General features: G+C 34.1%; 1 protein-coding gene across 2 annotated transcripts in view; it reads left to right on the forward strand.

Moving 5' to 3' along the window:
- The window catches only part of TRPM7 (transient receptor potential cation channel subfamily M member 7), a 122,354-nt gene that overhangs the window by 83,507 nt on the left and 16,639 nt on the right, over nt 1-22,208 (forward strand). For both annotated transcript variants that reach the window (XM_060618536.2, XM_060618537.2), the window contains 10 exons: nt 602-776; nt 3,032-3,158; nt 4,395-4,579; nt 5,261-5,393; nt 5,994-6,709; nt 9,628-9,698; nt 12,991-13,087; nt 16,197-16,267; nt 19,683-19,717; nt 20,930-20,955. In XM_060618536.2, the coding sequence (XP_060474519.2) occupies nt 602-776; nt 3,032-3,158; nt 4,395-4,579; nt 5,261-5,393; nt 5,994-6,709; nt 9,628-9,698; nt 12,991-13,087; nt 16,197-16,267; nt 19,683-19,717; nt 20,930-20,955 (1,636 nt within the window). The remainder of the gene's footprint in view (nt 1-601; nt 777-3,031; nt 3,159-4,394; nt 4,580-5,260; nt 5,394-5,993; nt 6,710-9,627; nt 9,699-12,990; nt 13,088-16,196; nt 16,268-19,682; nt 19,718-20,929; nt 20,956-22,208) is intronic.

The raw sequence follows: 22,208 nt of genomic DNA on the forward strand, positions 1-22,208 counted from the left end.
CTAGCTGATTTGTAAAAGGATTTTTTAACCATTTATTAGTTTCATTTATTTTTTCAACACCCATGCTGATAATTCAGTTTATTGTTTTACTTAGCTCCTAGGAGGTTTTCACAGTGTAGGATAAGGCACCATGGTGTGGAGTTCAAGATGGGTGAGAACAAACACCTTTTTGTATATGAAGTGGGCAAAGAACGAATATCAAAGGGAGGTAGAAGAGCGAGTCTGAACCTCCAGTATAACAATGCAACAATTTTAAGAAAGAGCACATATGGAAATTGATTCCCTGAATCTGCCCATGTGTCTATACCTCTTTAAATCTTCATGGACTCAAGATAAGCAGACTCCAGTTGGAACCAGGGATATGGTTCATTGTATAGAAAATGATCTGAACCTGTCTAGCTTCACAAATCAATTTTTACATAATCTCCTTGACATTAAGGTTTATGTAGTGATGAGATTTTTCCTGAATGCTAATACTAGAAATAAAAAGAAATACAAAAGATTCTAGTTGTCTATTACAACGTTAAAAACTATTTTAACATGAATAATTGTAATTGTTTTTAAATTCCCATATATTTTAACGTTGTTCATTTTTTAACAGGTAGCCAATATGTTCTACATTGTAGTGATTATGGCTCTTGTATTACTTAGTTTTGGTGTTCCCAGAAAAGCAATACTTTATCCTCGTGAAGCACCTTCTTGGACTCTTGCTAAAGATATAGTTTTTCATCCATACTGGATGATTTTTGGTGAAGTTTACGCATATGAAATTGATGGTAAGGGTTTATGTTTACAAATTCATCTTTTGGTTATTTTATGTTTTAAAGTTAGATTGCATTACAGTAATATTACATATTTTCACAAGTCAAAATATTACTAACCTAAGCCCTCTCAAAATACATTAGTTTAGCCCAGGGGGAGGAAAAAAACTACAAAAATTAATTGGAAAAAAGTATTTTTAGAACTTTTTCAGCCATAAATGGAAATCTGGCCTAACCTGGCTTACAAAATAGGACATATATTAGCTCATGTGACACAGAATTCAGAGGTAGTGGTCTTTGGAGTTTGTTAATTCATAGCTGTTAACATTTGTTCTTTATTGTCCCACTGCTCTGTAATCACAATGTCTGATTCATACAGGTTTCCTTTATGATTGGAAGACTGTCACTAGTAGAGGAAAGAGAGTGTTTTCTTTGGTTCTCTTAAGGGTAAAATGTCCCTTTCCCAGAAGCCCCCTATTGTACCTGTTCTTTCAAACTCATTAGCTCACATTGGCTTCATCCTGCTTATCTCCGAAACAGTTGGGGTGAGGGTAATAGGATTAGAACTAATCCAAATATGGTAGTGGATAAACTCTTGAATTACAAAATTCAACTGCACAGGTAATAAACTTTTTAAAATTGTTTTAGCTCATGAAGCTAGATAGCTTGTGAACATAGGTGATGCTGCCAGCTTTCAGGGATGTTCTACAGACCTCCCCATTTGCATTATAGAATCTTTATTTTGCATTATAGAATCTTTGTTTTGTTAGTTTTGCTCTTGATCTCTTTTATAGTCTGTCTCATCTTTATTCCTCCCTCACCCCATACCTGTGTTGCTCCCTAGGCACCTATTTATTTAGAGGATGGTTGTTACCAGATTTTGCTTAAAACTGTGAGGTTTTACCAGTCTGGTCAAATTTTATGTTTAATGCTTTCCTGTTTAATGCCCTTTTCAGGTTTTCATTTTCTGCTTTTTTTCTGATGTAGTTCTAGTTTAGTATTATAAAGTATTGGATATAGCTTTTTAGTCTCCTTCATTCTCTTCCTTGGGTACTTACTTTGTCAAACTAATGTGAATAGAATGGAAATAGATTCCTAAAGCTTTTTTTTAAAAAAATGTTGAGAGAGAGAGAGAGAGAGCGCGTGCGCACACACACGCAATGGGAGGGGCAGAGAGAGGATCCCAAGCAGGCTCCTCTTGCTGTCAGCAGAGTCCAAGTCGGGCCTCAAACACACGAACCATGAGATAGTGACCTGAGCCGAAATTAAGAGTCAGAGTCTTAAGTGACTGAGCCACCCAGGCACCCCAAGAGTCATAACGCTTTTTAAGACCAAAAGAACATTGTGCATTTGAGTGTTTCAGTGGTGTATATATTTTTAAATGATTACTAAACAAATGCTAATTATAAGCATTTATATAAAACTTGTCACTGATTCATGATTATTTACTCCTAATGCTTACCCTACTTAAATTATTTTGCTTTATTCTTTTAATACCCTGGTGGGTACTAAAACCCTTCCCTTCCTTGTTTTTATTCAGCTGTGTTCTGGTTTCAGAAACATTCCTGGTGAGGTTGATGAAAACCAAGGAATTAAAATCTAATCATTATCTATTTGAGAGGCACTTAAACCACTCTTTCAACCTTCTTTTGTGACATAGTAAGATAAACTCAGTAATCTTCATGTTTGTAAATTTACTATGAGTTTACCATACCCTTTTATAGTTGTTATTTTTCTTACAGAAATGCTATAGTGTGGCTAAATCTGGGAATTTTATTCTACTTAATGTTCCTTGAACTAAACCCTGCCTTGAATTGCATACATAATACAACTGTATACCGTCTCATCTAGATTAGGGTGGTAGAACAGATACCCACATCCCTCACAAAATTTTTCTATTTTGGATTTTTTGAGAAAAATGAGAGAGAGAGAGAACATGAGTGCAAGCCAGGGAAGGGCAGGAGTGGGAGGGAGAGTCTTAAGCAGGCCCACATGCAGCACAGAACCTGATGGGGGGGCTCCATCTCAGGATTGTGGGATCATGACCTGAGTAGAAATCAAGAGCGGGATGCTTAACCAACTGAGTCACTCAGGTGCCCCTATGTTGGAATATTTTTAAGTTTGTGTTCCAACTGCTTGCCCAGAAGCTTTTACTAGAATCTGAAACAGATTTCTACATAATCGAAACTTCCTTCAAAAGTATGTAAATACTAATTTAAAATAGTTACTGGTGTGAATACTATATCTAAACTGTTTTCTTCTTTCCAAAGTGTGTGCAAATGATTCCACTATCTCTCAAATCTGTGGTCCTGGGACATGGTTGACTCCATTTCTTCAAGCGGTCTACCTCTTTGTACAGTATATCATTATGGTCAATCTTCTTATTGCATTTTTCAAGTAAGAATTTTATGTAGTTGCTTATTATAATGAGATCATTTAATATATAGTTTTCATTTTGAAGGATATGTACAAAATTTCAAATACAAAAACTTCGTAGAGCTTAAACTATTAAAATTATCTTTGAAAATTACGAATAGGAAGGCATGCTTTTTCAAATCAACATGCAGTTCTTTTATAAATTTAACCTTGATTTGGTAGTTTTACTATGTTGCCAAGGAATACGCATTTAGTATATAAAACAGAAAGGCAAATAGAAAATTCATCAGTAATCTCATTTATATTTTTTGGTGTACCTCTTTCTGTTATTTTTTATGAATGTTTGTGAATACTTTTCTGTTCAGAAATAATGTTCTTATATTTTGTATACTGTTTTTAATTAAGCAAAACATGACTATTATTCAACATTAATAAATACCCCTCTCCAGTTTTTTTTTAATGTTTATTTATTTATTTTGAGAGACAGTGAGCGGGGGAGAGACAGAAAGAGACAGAGAAAATCCAAGCAGGCTCTGAGCTGTCAGTGCAAAGCCAGATATGGGACTTAAACTCACAAGCAGTTAGATCACGACCTGAGCTAAAATCAAGAGTGGGACGTTTAACTGACGAAGCTACCCAGGCACCCCACTCCAGTTTCAGGAATATCTGATATTCCATGATAGACCCTAATTTTTCAACCAATATGTTACATTGTTGAGTTTGTCTATAATTTTTTTGTTCTCAAAAACCATGTGGTTAAATTTTTATCCATCCTTAAGTATGTTTTCCTAAAAGTAGAGCTGTTTGATATATGCATTTTTAGGACTTTCTGCATTTAAACTAAAGTAGACTTGCATCCTCAAATCTCTGCCAACACTAGGTATTGTTATCTTTAATGGTTGCTAGTTTGATAGTACATAAAAGTATATTGTTTTTGTTTGTGCTTACTTTGCTTCTACTAAGATTTATTATTTTATTATGGTTTTGTCATTTATATATAATTTTAAAATTTTAGGATCATATTTTCTGCTTATTTTTCTGGGAGTTGATAATTAAGACCTTCAACAGTATCAAACTTGTGCCTTATGCTTACTGCATGTATTTTTTCCAGTTTCTCATTTGCCTTTTAGTTTATGTATGGTAGAGTACTCTTTGGAATCCTTGTTTAGAACAGAATTATAACAAAATATCTAGTATTTAAAACTTTAAAGTATGATTAACTATGTTTGTTTTATTTTTTTTCCTTTGTTATTCAAGTAATGTGTATTTACAAGTAAAGGCAATTTCCAATATTGTATGGAAGTACCAGCGTTATCATTTTATTATGGCTTATCATGAGAAACCAGTTCTGCCTCCACCACTTATCATTCTCAGCCATATAGTTTCTCTGTTCTGCTGCATATGTAAAAGAAGAAAAAAAGATAAGACTTCAGATGGGCCAAGTAAGTAAAATATATTAAGGCAAATATTTGTGTTTTATCACTTATCAGTACTACACTGAAGGCTAAGTGTTAACTTTGTTCAGAAGACTTAATTGGCTAATGTTACTATAAAAACTTCTGTTGAATATGTCTGAACATAAAAGAATTTTGAGTATACTACAATGTCTATAAAACTGAATTTAGTACTAAACTTCTTTTTGAGTGTGGTATGTCTGTTTGTTTTCATTAAAATGATAATGGAAACCATAACATTTGCTGTTCTATAAACCGTTTTTGCTGCTCTGTGAACAATAATACTTTTATTCTGTATACTACATGAGACTAATCATACCAAACTTTGCTTTTAATTTTACAATGGTTTTCTGCTCTACTAAATTGGTTCTTAAATTCCTCTACCTACATAAATGAGGGGGAGGTATAAAGAGAAAGATAGATAGGGTTAAGAGTATTTAATAGGAAAATGAAAATCAGAAGAGGACGAGGTACCTGAAACTATTCTGCTAAAGAAAAAAAAAAAAAGGAAATATCTGTCCAGTGCTTTAGAAACACTACAGTAAAAAGAGAATAAGTATATAGATGATGGATATAGTCTTATGAACCCTGAATAATTCATAAGACCCATGACTGCAATTTGATATCTTGATAGTCTTCATTGATTTTTTTGTTCTTTTCCCTGCTTAGAACTTTTTTTAACAGAAGAAGATCAAAAGAAACTACATGACTTTGAAGAGCAGTGTGTTGAGATGTATTTTAATGAAAAAGATGACAAATTCCATTCTGGGAGTGAAGAGAGAATTCGTGTCACTTTTGAAAGGTTCAGAAGCTTTTTAATTATAATTGATATGTCAGAGTGGGTTTTTTTTATGTCTTCTACATGCCCATTGTTCAATTTATGTTTGTCAAATAAGTAAACTTAATAATAGTTTTACATATTGGAAGACAATTCAGTTCTTCTAATACTTAGTGTAAGTCAATTTCTTGTTATTTTTTGACCTTGTTATAGAGGACAGTGAAGAGTCAGTGGAGAAAAGTGAAACTATCCTTATTGTTTTAAAGCATTTTTTTTCCCATTGGCTTTGCTACATTCTGGAAGCAGATGGTAATGTTAGTTCTTTATATGTGTAGCTTTATACATATTTGTGTGTGTGTTACTTTAATGTGCAGAAATCATAATAAATAGCCTATGGAACAAAAATGTTTAATGAAATCTTGCATTTTACTACAGTAGAATTAGCAGTGGATCCTTCTTAAACATTAAGTGTGCCTTTTATAAATAAATAATCATATTTTATATCTTACCTTGTGTGAGTACATGTAAAATTTCTTTTTACCATTGGCATTTATTGAGATTACAGAAAGAATCTCTCAAACATTAATTTTTAACATTTATAAAAAGCCTGTGTTTCTCCTACAGGGTGGAGCAGATGTGCATTCAAATTAAAGAAGTTGGAGATCGTGTCAACTATATAAAAAGATCATTACAGTCATTAGATTCTCAAATTGGCCATTTGCAAGATCTTTCAGCCCTGACTGTAGATACATTAAAAACACTCACTGCCCAGAAAGCTTCAGAAGCTAGCAAAGTTCACAATGAAATCACACGAGAGTTGAGTATTTCCAAACATTTGGCTCAAAACCTTATTGATGATGGTCCTATAAGACCTTCTGTATGGAAAAAGCATAGTGTTGTAAATACACTTAGCTCCTCTCTTCCTCAAGGTGGTCTTGAAAGTACTAATCCTTTTCTTTGTAATATTTTTATGAAAGATGAAAAAGATACCCAATGTAACATATTTGGTCAGGATTTACCTGTAATACCCCAGAGAAAAGAATTCAATTTCCCAGAGGCTGGTTCCTCTTGTGGTGCCTTATTCCCAAGTGCTATTTCTCCTCCAGAACTGCGACAGAGACCACATGGGGTAGAAATGTTAAAAATGTTCAGTAAAAATCAAAAATTAGGCAGTTCATCTAATAGCATACCACATCTGTCATCCCCACCAACCAAATTTTTTGTTAGTACACCTTCCCAGCCAAGTTGTAAAAGCCACTCAGAAACTGTAACCAAAGATCAAGAAACTATTTGCTCTAAAGCTGCAGAAGGAGATAATGTAGAATTTGGAGCATTTGTAGGTAAGTTTGGCAAACTAACATTTGTATATAAATATTATTTATTTTTTAATTATCACCTGGGGTGCCTGGGTGGCTCAGCTGGTTGGGCCTCTGACTTCAGCTCAGGTCATGATCTCACGGTTCATGAGTTTGAACTGCATTGGGCTCTGTGCTGACAGCTCGGAGACTGGAGCCTGCTTCAGATTCTGTGTCTCCCTCTCTCTCTGCCCTTCCCCCCGTTCATGCTCTGTCTCTCTCAAATATAAATAAACATTAAAAATTATAATTATCACCTTAGAAATAAAAATAAGTAGCTAATTAATAAAACTATGAACTTGTATGATAAGTGGACTACTTTTCATAGAGTATAGTTCTAAAATTTCTAAAAGGAATCAAGTCGGGGAAATAGGTTGAAATTGAGCTGTAATAGTTCTATTGGCACATTCTTCTTTGGTGAATTTACTATAATAACAGTTGTATGTAAAACTTACTTGGGCTCTTTTGAATTTGAGACTCTTCTATTGAATTCAGTTAACTAGTTGACAGAACCTGAGTTATTCATAAACGTTAAATATTAGGGGAATAATAGAAAGGTACAGAGGAGGCTAGATAGAAATAACTGGAAAAGATCAGTGTCTTATAAATAGGGTGACCATATAATTTTTCAGCCCAACTAGTACACTTTTGAGAGTGACAGGGTACAGTAAATTACATTAGGGCAATAGGGAAAACCAGGACTCTGCTTGGAAAGTGGAGGATTTATGGTCGACCCATTTATATACCCAGAGAGAAGAGCATTTCAGAAAGGAATGACTCATTCTTTTTTTTTTTTTTTTTTTTAATGTTTTTATTTTTTATTTTTGAGACAGAGACAGAGCATGAACAGGGGAGGGTCAGAGAGAGAGGGAGACACAGAATTTGAAGCAGGCTCCAGGCTCTGAGCTGTCAGCACAGAGCCCGATGCGGGGCTCGAACCCACGGACCGTGAGATCATGACCTGAGCTGAAGTCAGACGCTTAACCGACTGAGCCACCCAGGCGCCCCAGGAATGACTCATTCTTAACACGTCAGCTAGCTGAAGTAAAATAAGGACTGAAAATGTATTTATTTTGGCAGTAATAATAAATTAATGACCTTTGTGAAATCTGTTTCAGTGAAGCAGTTGAGGCAGAAGCCAGATTATATTGAAATAAAGTGTGAATGAGAGGAGGAAATGTAAAGAGGGAGACTACAGATGGGATGGGCAATTAAAAGCTTACTATTAAGGCAGAGCGCCTGGGTGGCTCAGTTGGTTGAGTGTCCAACTTCAGCTCAGGTCATGATCTCACAGCCTGTGGGTTTGAACCCCACGTCAGGCTGTGTTGACAGCTCAGAGCCTGGAGCCTACTTTGAATTCTGTGTCTCCCTCTCTCTCTGCCCGTCCCCTGCTCACGCTCTGTGTCTCTCTCCTTCAAAAAATAAACATTAAAAAAGAAGATTAAAAAAAAAAAAACTTACTATAAATATAAAAAGAAAGAACTCATAATGTGGTTTTTGTGTAAGGTTTTTTATTTGTTTTGTTTATTTTTAATTATTTTTAATGTTTATTTGAGAGAGAGAGGCAGCGTGAGCAGGGGAGGAGCAGAGAGAATGGGAGACACAGAATCCGAAGCAGGCTCCAAGCTGTCAGCCTAGAGCCTGATGTGTGGCTTAAACCCACAAACCGTGAGATCATGACCTGAGCTGAAGTCAGACACTCAACTGACTGAGCCACCCAGGCGACCCTTACTTGTTTTATTTTTAATGATGGAGAGACCTAAGCATATTTAAATGTTGACAGTGTATCATATGGAAGGAAAAGATGAAGAGGGAATACTTCATAGAGCTAACGTTTCCTTGCATTTGGGAGAATATAGTGTTCTAAGAGTCTTCCTGTTAGCTTATTAAAGTATTTTAAAAAAATTTCTTAAAAAAATAACTTGGGTCGTTTGTGGACATGACCAGAGTGTTCTGAGGCATGAGTGATGCCCTCTGTCTCTTCAGGTTTGAATTTTTTCATCGGGTGGCATCCTAACCTTGTCTTAATACTTATTTGAGCTTTCCCAGCTTAGAAATTTACCTAGTCGTGGAACATGTATTGAGATTAGTCAAAGAATATGATATGTCCATGTAAAATCTCCACATGGAGGCCAACCCTGTAAGTTATCTAGGTACAGACCATACTGATCTCTACTGCTAGGTTATATACAGTTTACTCTGGATTTATAGAGACAACTTTGCCTACATAAAATCTATCCCAATGTATTCTGTAAAAGCACATTTTTAGTCTGTTAGTATATTGCCATTGGGATGGATATATTTAGTTATCTATATATTTATATATGATTTGTGTATATATAGTTTGGATATATATGTATAACATATATGTAGTTTTTTTTTTTTTTTTTAACTTTCTTTTTTAAGTTTATTTATTTTGAGAGACAGAGCAGAGAAGCGGCAGAGAGAGAAGGAGAGTGAGAATCCCAGGCAGGCTCTGTGCTGTTAGTGCAGAGCCTGGTGTGGGTCTCGAACTCACGAACCATGAGATCATGACCTGAGCCGAAACCAAGAGTTGGATGCTTAACCAACTGAGCCCCCCAAGCACCCCATGTATTTTTATATTTATTAATAGTAGAAATGATCGCTTCCCTCTTTTTAAATTTCAAGCAATTCATATCACATGTTGGATTCTTTTAGAAGGCCCTTAGGCTTTTGCTGTTACTATAAACTGAATTACTCATCTTCTCCAGCTTCTTGACTAAATATTTTTAGTATTTATCAAAAGATCTATAGGAAACTTCAGAGCCCTCAAAACTACTTGGAAAGCAATATGAATCACTTGTTTATATAGACTTTAAGCAATGACGTTATTTTGATAAAAAGTAAATATTTTTGTTGTAATCTTTTTTTTTCTCTTTAAGGACACAGAGATAGCATAGATTATTTACAGAAGTTCAAAGAAACATCAAACAAAATAAAAGAAATGTTATCTGTAAGTAAATCTTTATTACAGCACAATTCAATTTTATTTTGCTATTTGGGGGTTTAGTTCAAAATAGAATTAAACGTTCCAATAAAAATGCAGTTTTAGCAGAAACCATCACCAACATGATGATCCCAAATATTTAAATCATACATCATTTAAAAAGAAGAAACAATCGAATCTGAAAAGTATACAAATAGTTTGCACTTATATTAATGAACATAAAAACACCAATTTAACATTTCTCTTTTTCTACATGCTTCTCCCTATACGTTTCTCATTCACTAAATACAGAGCTCAACTCTTTCCCAGGCCCAGACGTTTATTAGAACATAACCATGTCTGTCAAGGAATCTAGCAATCAGTAAAAAGCTGAATATACCTAACTACACTGTTATGTGCAGGTGTAAGATACTCAATAAATATTTGTTGAGTAACTGTTTAAATGTATAGAACAGTGAGTGAAAAGTTACTTCTTAACTGTTGCTTTCATAAATACCCATAATGATAGAGTCTTAAAATGAGGGAAAGGAACCAGTAGGGAAACCAGTGGTTTTTTTTTAAGTTGTATCTCTTGTTTTATCTTTGAGTTTCTTACAGGGAGGAAGAACTGACTGGGAATTATAATTTAAAAAAGCAAAAAGACCTAGATGGAGTGAAATCGATCACTTAGATGATAATCTTAAGATAAAAAGTATAACTTTTTTCAGATGGGAGGACTGACTGATAGAAGAGAATTGTCACACAAATATTTTGGGTTGGAGAGAAAGAATGCTAAAACTTTTCTCTAACTTACTCTTTAAGAATCTGTGTGCTTCATTGTATATAAATCACACAAAGTTTTTTTAAAACTTAAAGAGAATAAAAAAGTAATCTGGGGAGTTTGTTGAATCTTTTGAGGCATTTGTTTTTCCAGTAAGACTAATGGAAACCACAAGGGAGTACTTGAGAAAGAGAAGGTTTAGAGTAACTATTGTGTAAAGTGATTAAGGAGTCAAGAGGAAACCAAGAATATGATTTCTTAGCTATAGAGTTGAAAATAGCATGAATTTTATTATAGCCATATCTGCATTTGGATTTTAGACAGGAAAACTGAAGGCTGGGAAGAGATGTAGGGAAAGTAAATCTTTGGAGAGATTCTGACTAGAGCATTGACATGACACCACAGTAAAAGGTTAGAGCTAACTAGTTGGGACTCTTATAGTTGTCAAACTCAGCAGTCAGAAACTCAAATTCATCATCTTCTTGCTCAGCAGATATATTTGTTCTTCTGTATTTCCTGCCTCTGTTAATAACATCAGCATTTTAGTTTAGAGAGCAAAACTGCACTGCTCTGTCTCTCTTCCAATCAACAGCCAAGTCTAACTTGTTTTGTTTCCTAAATATTTTTTTAGTTATCTGTTTCTTTCAATCCAAGTAACAATTACTCTGACTTAGGCTGTCATTGTCTAATATGTATCACTGAACTTTTAAACTATCTTCATAAGTACCACAATGGCAGTTGAAAAAAAATTACATCAGCACATTCTGGTGGCATCGTTTTGCTATAAAGAAGCACTTGATATACATAGGAAGTCATTTAGGATAAATGGATATTTCTTAATGGGAAAGGGTACCTGGCAAGGTTTCCCCCACAGATTTTGCCTTTTAACAATGAGTTTAAATGAACTTAAAGCAAGAGTGCGCTGAAAATTTTGAAGTGAGCAGATAACTTCCTGGTAAAAGTAAGAAGAAATTACAAGTTTCTGTGGCTGTGTTTTGAATTAAACAATTTTGAGTAATTAACTTAGAGGAAAAGAACTTAGACTGTAATAATAGAATAATGAGTTCTAGCCCATGATGGTCTGAGACTTTGAGTTCTTGAACTTTTGTGGGTTATATACCCCTTTGAAAATCAAATGAAAACTGTAGACCCTCTTCCCCAAAAAATGGACATATACAAAATTTTATCTATTAAGGTATATGGGGTTTTACAAATACCTTGAAGCCCACCATCAATCCTATACTAGAACTTGTGTCATAGATGGAAAATACTTAAGCAAATAAATAGCTAGAACTGGTTCCAAAAGAAACAACTAAAATCAGAAAGGAAATTGGAGTTGCTCTGTAACTACAGAAAAAATGTTAGCCCTCTCACTTGGCTGTATAAATCAGCTGTATATGAAGAGTGCAGAGCATCAAAGGTAGAAAAACTTACTTTTCTTGAGATACAAGTAATTTTTTAAATGAAAGTAATAGTTTATTTTGGTAGTAACAGTTTTAAATTCATTCTTTCTGAGAGGTGGTAGAGGTTTGGAAATATTTTAAAGTTGCATAATGTGAATTGTTTATAGTTGAAAAGAGAAAACAGTGTGAATGTATTGGGTTGTCCCCACATTATTTTAATGTAGTTTGTTAGTTCATCTGGGAAAATATATAGGGAAAAAGAAGAAAATGAGGGAGAATTAGACTATAAAATATTACACAGGTAGAACAGTTGAAACATGAATATTTAGCTAAACATTTTAGTGACTACAAAGTAACTTGTTTACAAATAAGAATTTAATAAGAAGAGTTGGATTAGAAATTGACGATAAGGGAAATGCCTTGTCAGTAAATACAAATTGGATAATTGAGTACACATTTGGAAAAGCCTGTTTATGTTCTCATGTCACTTCATAAGCCCAGATGAATTCTAGCTTTAAATGTAAAAGCTCAAATCATAAACTTAAGAAAATAGTAATACCAAGTCAGTAAAACCAGGAGGGCTTTCTAAACATGAGGAAGAGGTGATATTAAACGAAGGATGAGAAAAGATAGAAGTACCAAAAAAATGGAAATCATAGATAAGTCAAAACAAATTTGGAAAAAATTGAAATGTGACAAATAATGAGCAGATAGATCTTTGGTTATATGAACAGCTCATATAATCAACAAGAAACCTACTGAGGTTTCCCAAAAAAACCACTCTTCCACCTTCCAAATTGTTATAATCTATCAATATTAGTGTAAAATAGCTTTTTCTTTTTTGGGTGAACTGATAAATATTTTATTTTCTCCCAAGTTTTTAATGAAATCATATTACTATGAAAAAGGATCCATTCAGATGGATTTATGAACAATAAGCAAGTAGGATATTTTGATGCAGTTTTTTGAGAAGGTCATTGAAGAAAATTAACTGTAACCTGTAATATACCCTTTGGTGACTAGGTAGATTAAAGTATATTGAGCTAAATAGAAACAGAGTCTCTTATACTACTTAGAACATTTATTTGAAATTCAGTTTGATTATTTTTAAATTATGTATATGTGTAATATGCAGAATGATATTCCTTCTGAAAACACTTTGAAACACGTGAGTTCTCATGCTGGATTTACTGAGTGTCACAAAACTTCTATTCCTCTTCCTTCAGAACAAGGTAAGTTCTCTGACTATGTGAATTATGTTACCAAACATATTCACTTAAGCTTTAAATGTATTATTACGTATGTCACACACCTAAGCAGTGAATGTTTTGGGAGTCAGAGAATGACGATTCTGGTCCGTCATTGTTGCTGCAACCTTGAATAAAACACACAATTCTAGTATTCTGATATTTTTTACAAATTGTTTAGTCCTAAAGATGAAATATAAAGACTTGCTTTTTATAAATCTATTTTAATCAGTATTATCATTTAGTCAACATATTTTTTTAATTTAACTTTTAAAATAGCTAATACAGGGGTGCTTGGGTGGCTCAGTTGGTTAAATGTCTGACTCTTGGTTCAGCTCAGGTCATGATCTCTAGGTTCATGAGTTTGAGCCCCGCATCAGGTTCCATGCTGGCGGTGTGGAGCCTGCTTGGGATTCCTCTCTCCCAATCTCTCTGCCCCTCCCCCACTCAACTGTATCTCAAAAAATAAATAAATAAACTTAAAAAAATTTTTTTTCTAGTAGTTAATACATTTATTTGGTTCAGAATTGAAATACATACACATACAAGCACTTTGAAAATAAGTCTCCCTCTCATTCCAGCCCTGTATGTAACCACTGTTATTTTTATTTATCCTGTAGAGTTTCACACACATAGTATGTGACGGTAGTCTTTCCTTTTATTTTTTACACAGAAAGTAACATACCATACATTTTGCTCTGCACCTTCAATTTTTAACTTGAGAATTAAATGGACTGGGGATGTTTCCATAACATACTTTTTTATGAGTTGGTTATATGTGCATATAAATTTATTAGTCAACGTTTCATTAATGTACATGTAGCCTTTATAAGATTCCTTAAGAAAAACATCACTACCATGTCCCCCTCACCATCATCTCCCCTTTCATTCTCTTTTTGTATACAGCAGTATCACGTTGGATATATTCCAGGAGTGCAAGTTGGTTTAACATTAACATCAGAAATATAATTGATGAGGGGCACCTGGCTGGCTCAGTCAGTAGAGCATGTGACTCTTGATCTCAGGGTTGTGAGTTCAAGCCCGGGTTGGGTGTAGAGCTTACCTGGGGGTGGAGGGGAATATATATATATATATATATATATATATATATATATATATATATATATATATATATATATATATATATAAAATTGATGCATGAATATATATATATATATATAAAATTGATGCATGATAGTAACAGAGGAGAAGAATCATTTGTTCATCTCAGTAGCTGCAGAAAAGGCATTTGATGAAATTCAGTATCCATTCATAATTAAAACTCTTCCTAAAGTTAGAATAGAGTCTCCTTAATCTGAATAAAGGGTTATCTACAGAAAATTATCACAGATATTCTCTTTCATAATGATATGTTGAAAGCCAGATGGGGAACCAAGGCAAGGATTCTGGCTGTTTTCATTCCTATTTAATATCCTCTTTTTAAAAATTTATTTATTTATTTTATTTTTTTGAGAGAGAGCATGAGCCAGGGGAGGGTCAGAGAGAGAGGGAGACACAGAATTCGAAGCAGGCTCCAGGCTCTGAGCTATCCGCAAAGCCCGACGCGGGCTCAAACTCACCAACCATGAGATCATGACCTGGGCCAAAGTCAGATATCTGAGCCACCCAGGCGTCCCTGTTTAGTATTCTCACTGAAAAATAAAATAAAAAGATATGGTAGAATGGTTAGGACAGAAGAAAAAGAATTATTTTCAGTAACATGGATGTTATTTCTGAAGTTAACACGCTTCTAATTTTGCATCCTCGTATTTCAGTTTTAAACAATAATTATTGACCTCCCACTAAAGAAGACAAGGATCAAACTTTTCCTCTTCCTCCTGTTCCCAGAAGACACAAACACACGCATGCCCATGCACACACATTTATTCTTTCCCACCATATAGTTATAATTTTGGCTAGATCAACAGTAGATTCTCTGCTGTTGGGCTACATTTCCTCAAGATACTCAGATACGTAATGCTATCAGTTTCATCATCTAGAAAAAGTTTTGCCCAGACTCTTCTAATGTACTTCAGTCTGGTTTTTTTGGCCTCTACACTTAGAATGCAAATTTCATTCTAAGATTTCCCATCACCATTCATTCATTCTGAGGTTTTTCTTTACTGTGCATAAAGTTGTGAATTATAAGTTACTTTAAAATTTAACATCCTTGGGGCACCTGGGTGGTTCAGTCAGTTAAGCATCCGGCTTCGGCTCAGATCATGATCTCATGGTTCATGAGTTCGAGTCCTGTGTCAAGCTCTGTGCTGACAGCTTGGAACCTGGAGCCTGCTTCAGGTTGTGTCTCCCTCTCTCTCTGCTCCACCCCTGATAGCACTCTGTCTCCCTCTCTCAAAAATGAATAAACATTAAAAAAAAATTAAAAAAATAATTTAACATCCTGACTTTTTAAAAATAGGCTTAATTCTAAAATTTATTTAGGATAAAATAACAAAATATGACAGATGCCATTTTAAGTCGTGGCAGAAAAGATGAACTATTTTTTCCATTATTGTAAAACAGTGTATGTATAAGACTATTAATATGTATAAGATGATTAATTGCAATGTTAGAATGGCAAGAGATTGAAATCATACCAAATGTCCGTTAGTAGGAGTTTGGTTGTTATTCTCTACAATTACTGTACAGCCATAGTATGAAGTTCAGTGTAGCATCAAAATAGAATAGAGAAATTTTCTGTGATTGGAAAGATCTCCAAGCTTAAAGTTAAACCAACAACAAAAACCCTAAAATATATATTATTCTACTTTTTATGGTTAAAAAAAATGGTGATTGTACACAAAAAATATCCATGATAGAATGAATACACAAGAAATTTGGAAATAGGAAGACTAAGACTTTTTCCTTCAGACTCTTATTTCTTACTGCTTTTTTACAAAAATAAATTGAATAATTTTGGTGTCCTGCCAAGAGGCCTGTGGGCCTCATGTTAACTATTAATGTTCAGCAGTGTTGGGGAGAGGATAAGTTAGTTTATGAAAGTTACACTGTGTGTTGAAACACTTCGTGTTTGGTTGGTTGGTATCAAAACATTTTAGTTGTATAACTAATTTTTTTTTTAATTTTCTTTAAGTGGAAACTAGCAATAGAAGGCCATCCACAGAAGAAACTCATGAAGTAGATTCCAAAGCAGCTTTACTACCGGTTTGTACATTTCAGTTAACAAATGTGTATTTTAAAATATATATTTATTAAAGAAGAACTAAAAAAAGATGGTGATATTTTATTTGAGGTTCTATTTAGCTTTCAAAAATTTTTACCTTAGAAAACTGACATTAGTGCATTTATTCTTAGAATATTAGCAATTTATTCTTTGAAAAGAGTTTCTTCCTGTAGTGTGAATAGTTAAGAATTTGTTTGTATGTATGTATATGTGTGTCTATGTTTTTTTGTTTTTATCATGTTATGTTTTTCATCATGATAAATGTAGTCTTTAATCCCCACCCCCTAGTTACCCTATCCTCCCACTACCTTCCATCTGGTAACCATCAGTTTGTTCTCTATAGTTGAATCTGTTTCTTGGTTTGTCTCTCTCTCTCTGTTTTGTTTTGTTTTGTTTTTCCTTTGCTCATTTGTTTTGTTCCACATATGAGTGAAACAAATCATAATGGTATTTGTCTTTCTCTGACTGACTTATTTCACTTAGCATACTACACTCTAGTTCCATCCATGTAGTTGCAAATGGCAAGGTTTTATTCTTTTTTTATTTTATTTTATTTTTTTATTTTACATCCAAGTTAGTTAGCATATAGTGCAACAATGATTTCAGGAGTGGATTCTTTAATGCCCCTTACCCATTTAGCGCATTCCCCCCCCCCCACAACCCCACCAGTAACCCTCTGTTCTCCATATTTAAGAGTCTCTTATGTTTTCTTCCCCTCCTTGTTTTTATATTATTTTTGCTTCCCTTTCCTTGTGTTCATCTGTTCTGTGTCTTAAATTTCTCATATGCATGAAGTCATAAGATATGTGTCTTTCTCTGACTAATTTCACTTAGCATAATACCCTCCAGTTCCATCCACGTAGTTGCAAATGGCAGGATTTCATTCTTTTTGATTGCTGAGTACTCCATTGTATGTGTGTATGTATATGTATATATATATAACATCTTCTTTATCCATTCCTCCATTGATGGACATTTGGGCTCTTTCCATACTTTGGCTATTGTTGATAGTGCTGCTATAAACATTGGGATGCACGTGCCCCTTTAAAACAGCACACCTGTATCCCTTGGATAAATACCTAATAGTGCAATTGCTGGGTTGTAGGGTAGTTCTATTTTTAATTTTTTGGGGAACCTCCATACTGTTTTCCAGAGTGGCAGTTTTGTTCTTTTTTATTGCTAAATAACATTCCGTGGTATATTTATATTTATATTTATATTTATATTTATATTTATATTTATATTTATATTTATATTTATATTTATACCTCATCTTCTTCATGCATTCATCTATCACTAGACACTTGAGCTCCTTCCATTGTTTGGCTGTTATAAATAATGCTGCAGTAAACACAGGAGTGCATGTATTCCTTTGAGTTAGTGTTTTTGTATTTTTGGGTAGATACCCAGTAGTGCAATTACTGCATCATAGGGTAGTTCTGTTTTTAACTTTTTGAGGAACCTCCAAACTGTTTTCCACAGTGGCTCTACCAGTTTTCATTCCCACCAGTGGTGGAAGAGTGTTCTTTTTTCTCTACATCTTCACCAGCACTGGTTGTTTCTTCTGTTTTTGATTTTGACCATTCTTATAGATGTGAGGTGCTGTGTCATTGTAGGTTTGATTTGTATTTCCCTGATGAGTGATGTTGAGCCTCTTTTCATGTGTCTGTTTGCCATCTGGATGTCTTCTTTGGAGAAATCTGTTTATGTCTTTTGCCCATCTTTTAATTGGATTATTTGTTGTTTGGGTATTGAGTTGTATAAGTTCTTTATATATTTTGGATGCTAACCCTTTATCAGATATGTTTTTTGCAAACATATTCTTCTATTCTGTAGGTTGCCTTTTAGTTTTGTTGATTGTTTCCTTCACTGTGCAGACACTTTCTGATGTAGTCCCAGTAGTTTATTTTTGCTTTTATTTCCCTTGTCTCAGAAGATGCATCTAAAAAAAGTGTTGCTGTGGCCAATGTCAGAGAGATTACTATCTGCATAATAGTTAGGAAATTTTACAGAAAAATTTATTCAAAAGAAAGGTAGGAATCTCTGTTTGTATTGAAACTGGTTGTATGTAGTCATTCCCAGCCAATTGAGGTAGTATTTGATTTTACAAATACTCTTTAAATTTTTTTTTAAAGTTTATTTATTATTGAGAGAGAGATAGAGCATGAGTTGGGGAGAGCCAGAGAGAGAGGAAAATACAGAATCCGAAGAAGGCTTCAGGCTCCGAGCTGTCAGCACAGAGCCTGATGCGAGGCTCGAACTCACAAACTGTGAGATCATGACCTGAGTCGAAGTCGGACACTTAACCGACTGAGCCACCCAGGTTCCCCGCAAATACTCTTTAAAAGCATACTCTGGCATCAAGATAAATAACTTGGGAGAAAGTAGAAAAATTGGTCCTTTATAGTCAAGTATAGAAATCAGTATTCATAATTAGCCTGGATCATCAAGAACATTTTATTTACATTCTGCTATAAGGAGATAGATTATATTATGGAAAGTCATGTTATTAAAAAAATTATTTCAGTGAGGAAAGGGGGTTAGTGAACACAGTTTCACAGTAACAATTCCTCCTTTTTGGAAGGACACACCCTGCACAATTTTGCCACAAAGTAAGTTCCATTGAAGATGACCTGACAATGCGAAATTACAGAACTTCTGGGATTCAAGTTACACAAACAGTATTAATAAACCTCTACCAACTTGAGATACTAGAATTACTGGTTACAAGTTATAAAATAATATGATTAAGGTGACTAAAACCATAAAAGAGAAGGTATTACAAATATGAAAAAAAGAAAAGATACTACTCAGAAAGTCCTGAAAAATTAGATAAAAATCTAGAATAAAAAGTAACTCAGTGGGGGTTATAATAACATAGATTAGGCACAGCCAAACAGAGAATTACTAAACTGGATGAGAATATAATTATAGAGTTATAATTAAATGGCAAAAATACAGAATAAAAACAATATGCACGTTACAGAAAAAGACTTCAATGAGATATGCTTATATGTTTTTAGTGATTTGTTTACAGTATGCATGATTTTAATTTTACTCTTTCTACTTCGTTGTGTTTTTCTTTTTCAATGAGCACATACTATTTAGAGTCATAGAAACAAATGTATAAGAATATAAAGTTGTCATCAGAAGTAAAGAAACTAGCCAGAGTGTAATTATGTTGTAGGAAATAGCACTCATGAAATTCTTTATTCTACCTTGTGGAATGGTCTTATGGTAATTATATCCATTTATTATTTTTTTAGTTGTATAAAATAAGGACTTCACATTAATTTTTCAGACTATAGGAAACAAAACAGGGTTAAACAAACAGTTATGCTTCTTCTAGAGAGATTTTTTTCTTTAATTTTTGTTTGTGTTTGTTTTTGACTAAAGGATTGGTTACAAGATAGACCATCAAACAGAGAAATGTAAGTAAGCCTTTTCTCATCGTTAACCTGAAAAGTATCATAGTTATTGGGGTTTTTTCTGTTCTTTGTACCATCTTTTAAAACACTCTTTTATCTGTGAGTGATGATTATTTATTTTAACATCTCTTGTCTTTACATAGAGATTGGGGGAACTCATTTATTATGAGTTAATATATACATTTAAAATTACAATTTTAATGGGTATTGAGGAGGGCACCTTTTGGGATGAGCACTGGGTGTTGTATGGAAACCAATTTGACAATAAATTTCATATATTAAAAATAAATAAATAAATAAATAAAATTACAATTTTATATAGTTATACTATCATTATGGCAATGCTATGATTACTATATTTTAGGATTCCAGAGGACGTTTACAAAAGAAAAAGTCATCTTTTTTTTTATGTTTGTTTATTTTTGAAGGAAAGAAAGACAGAAAGTGAGTGGGGGGGCCGGGGATGGGTGTTGCAGAAGAGAGGGAGACACAGGAAGAGAATCGGAAACAGGCTCCAGGCTCTGAGCTCTGAGCAGTCAGCACAGCATGGGAGAGTTACTTTCTGATATGGACTATTTGAGAAGGAACCACAGTGTTTCCCCTATTGCTTTCTGTGCATCAGAAATATATGTGAATATATAGAGAAGAAAATAAACCAGGTGCCACATGGGTATGCAGTGTTCAAGTTCTTTGGGTGCTCTGGGCCTTGTATGGCACTTGGAAGATCAAGCTGTAATCAGATCTCTTCAGAGTATACTGTGTTTTATAACCAAAACCATAGGATGTAAATACAGAATAGGTACCTGAAGTTGATGTTAACTCAGCTAACAAGAGAACCTTGTCTTACAGAATGTTGAGCCATAGAAGTACCCAGAAAGGTGGAGTTGGTCAGCACTTTTTGGGTGCTGAGAAAAGAGTAGTTTATCAACAGCAAAGGGATGATGCTAGGGTCAAAATACTTCCTATAATAAAATATTTATATTAGGTAGAAGGTAAGAGCTGGAAAGAGATTTTTAGTACAGATTAAACATATATTTATATCCATATATGAATTTGGCATTGGCTTTAAGGGAAATGGCATATATTCAAACAAAAGTGAATCTGGATCTCAGAATTACTTTAATCACGTTATATTAAATAATCATAATTTTACAAAGTGTATGGTAGCCAAAACAAAGATTGTGTCACAACTTGTATTTTTTGTGTTTTCTTTAGGCCATCTGAAGAAGGAACGTTAAATGGTGAGTCCATATGGTAGATTTAATGCAAAAAAATGAGGATTATATATGATGTTATGTTATAGCAAATACCACATTATTCTAGCTAAGAAACTTCAGACTTCGTGTTTGAAAGAGCCAAGGTGGTAAAAAGTTCTTTGTTCACCTAGTTTCTCTTCAATATAGTAGTTTCACATATACATGAACTCACCATGTGAATGATACATCTTTACTGTCATCCTGCCCCCCTTCGTCCCTGTGACCTAGTCTGCTCTTTCCCTTGTATACCCTGTTTTAGTGAATGATACTCTTTCAGTCTACTAGGTAAAATCTGAGGAGTTATTCTTTTTTTTTTTTTTTTTTTTTTTTTTTTTTTTTTTTTTTTTTTTCAACGTTTTATTTATTTTTGGGACAGAGAGAGACAGAGCATGAACGGGGGAGGGACAGAGAGAGAGGGAGACACAGAATCGGAAACAGGCTCCAGGCTCTGAGCCATCAGCCCAGAGCCTGACGCGGGGCTCGAACTCACGGACCGTGAGATCGTGACCTGGCTGAAGTCGGACGCCCAACCGACTGCGCCACCCAGGCGCCCCTGAGGAGTTATTCTTGACCCCCTTGACCTTGCACTCACAAAGTCCTGTTGTATTTACTTCTTAAATATTAAGACTCCATCTTCCACTATACATTATTCTGCTGTTTTCAGTTCACACTTCATCATTTTTTAAACCTTTTATTGGAAGTATATATAACATGCATACAAAAAAGGTAGAGATAAGCCTCTCAGTGAATTCTCCCTAAGCAACTATGCCCCTGTAATCAGCACCCAGGTCACAAAACAGAATATTGCCAGTATCCCAGCTCCTCGTGTCCTTGTGTTTTAACCTCTGCCCCTGAATAACACATGTATAGTTTTGTCTCTGTTTATGGAATATATAAATGGAATCATAAAGTATGTACTTTGTGTCTGGCTTTTTCCTCCTAACATATGTTTATAAGATTCATCGATATTTTTGTGTATAGTGGTAGTTTGCACATTCTCATTACTATATAGTATTTCCTTATATGAATCTATTGAATGTATCCATTCTGTTATTTGATAGGCATTTCAGTAGCTTCCATTGTATGATTATTATGAACCATGAGTGCCATTATGAGTAGTCTTGTTCATGTTGTTTGGTAAACATATGTATTTGTTTTTTATTGGGCATGTACTTAGGACTGGAATTTGTAGGTGGTAGGGTATGTATGTGTTCACATTTAGTTGTTACTGTCCCATA

This window comes from Panthera onca, chromosome B3 (assembly GCF_046562875.1).
Source record: "Panthera onca isolate mPanOnc1 chromosome B3, mPanOnc1 haplotype 2, whole genome shotgun sequence".
Classification (NCBI taxonomy): Eukaryota; Metazoa; Chordata; class Mammalia; order Carnivora; family Felidae; genus Panthera; species Panthera onca.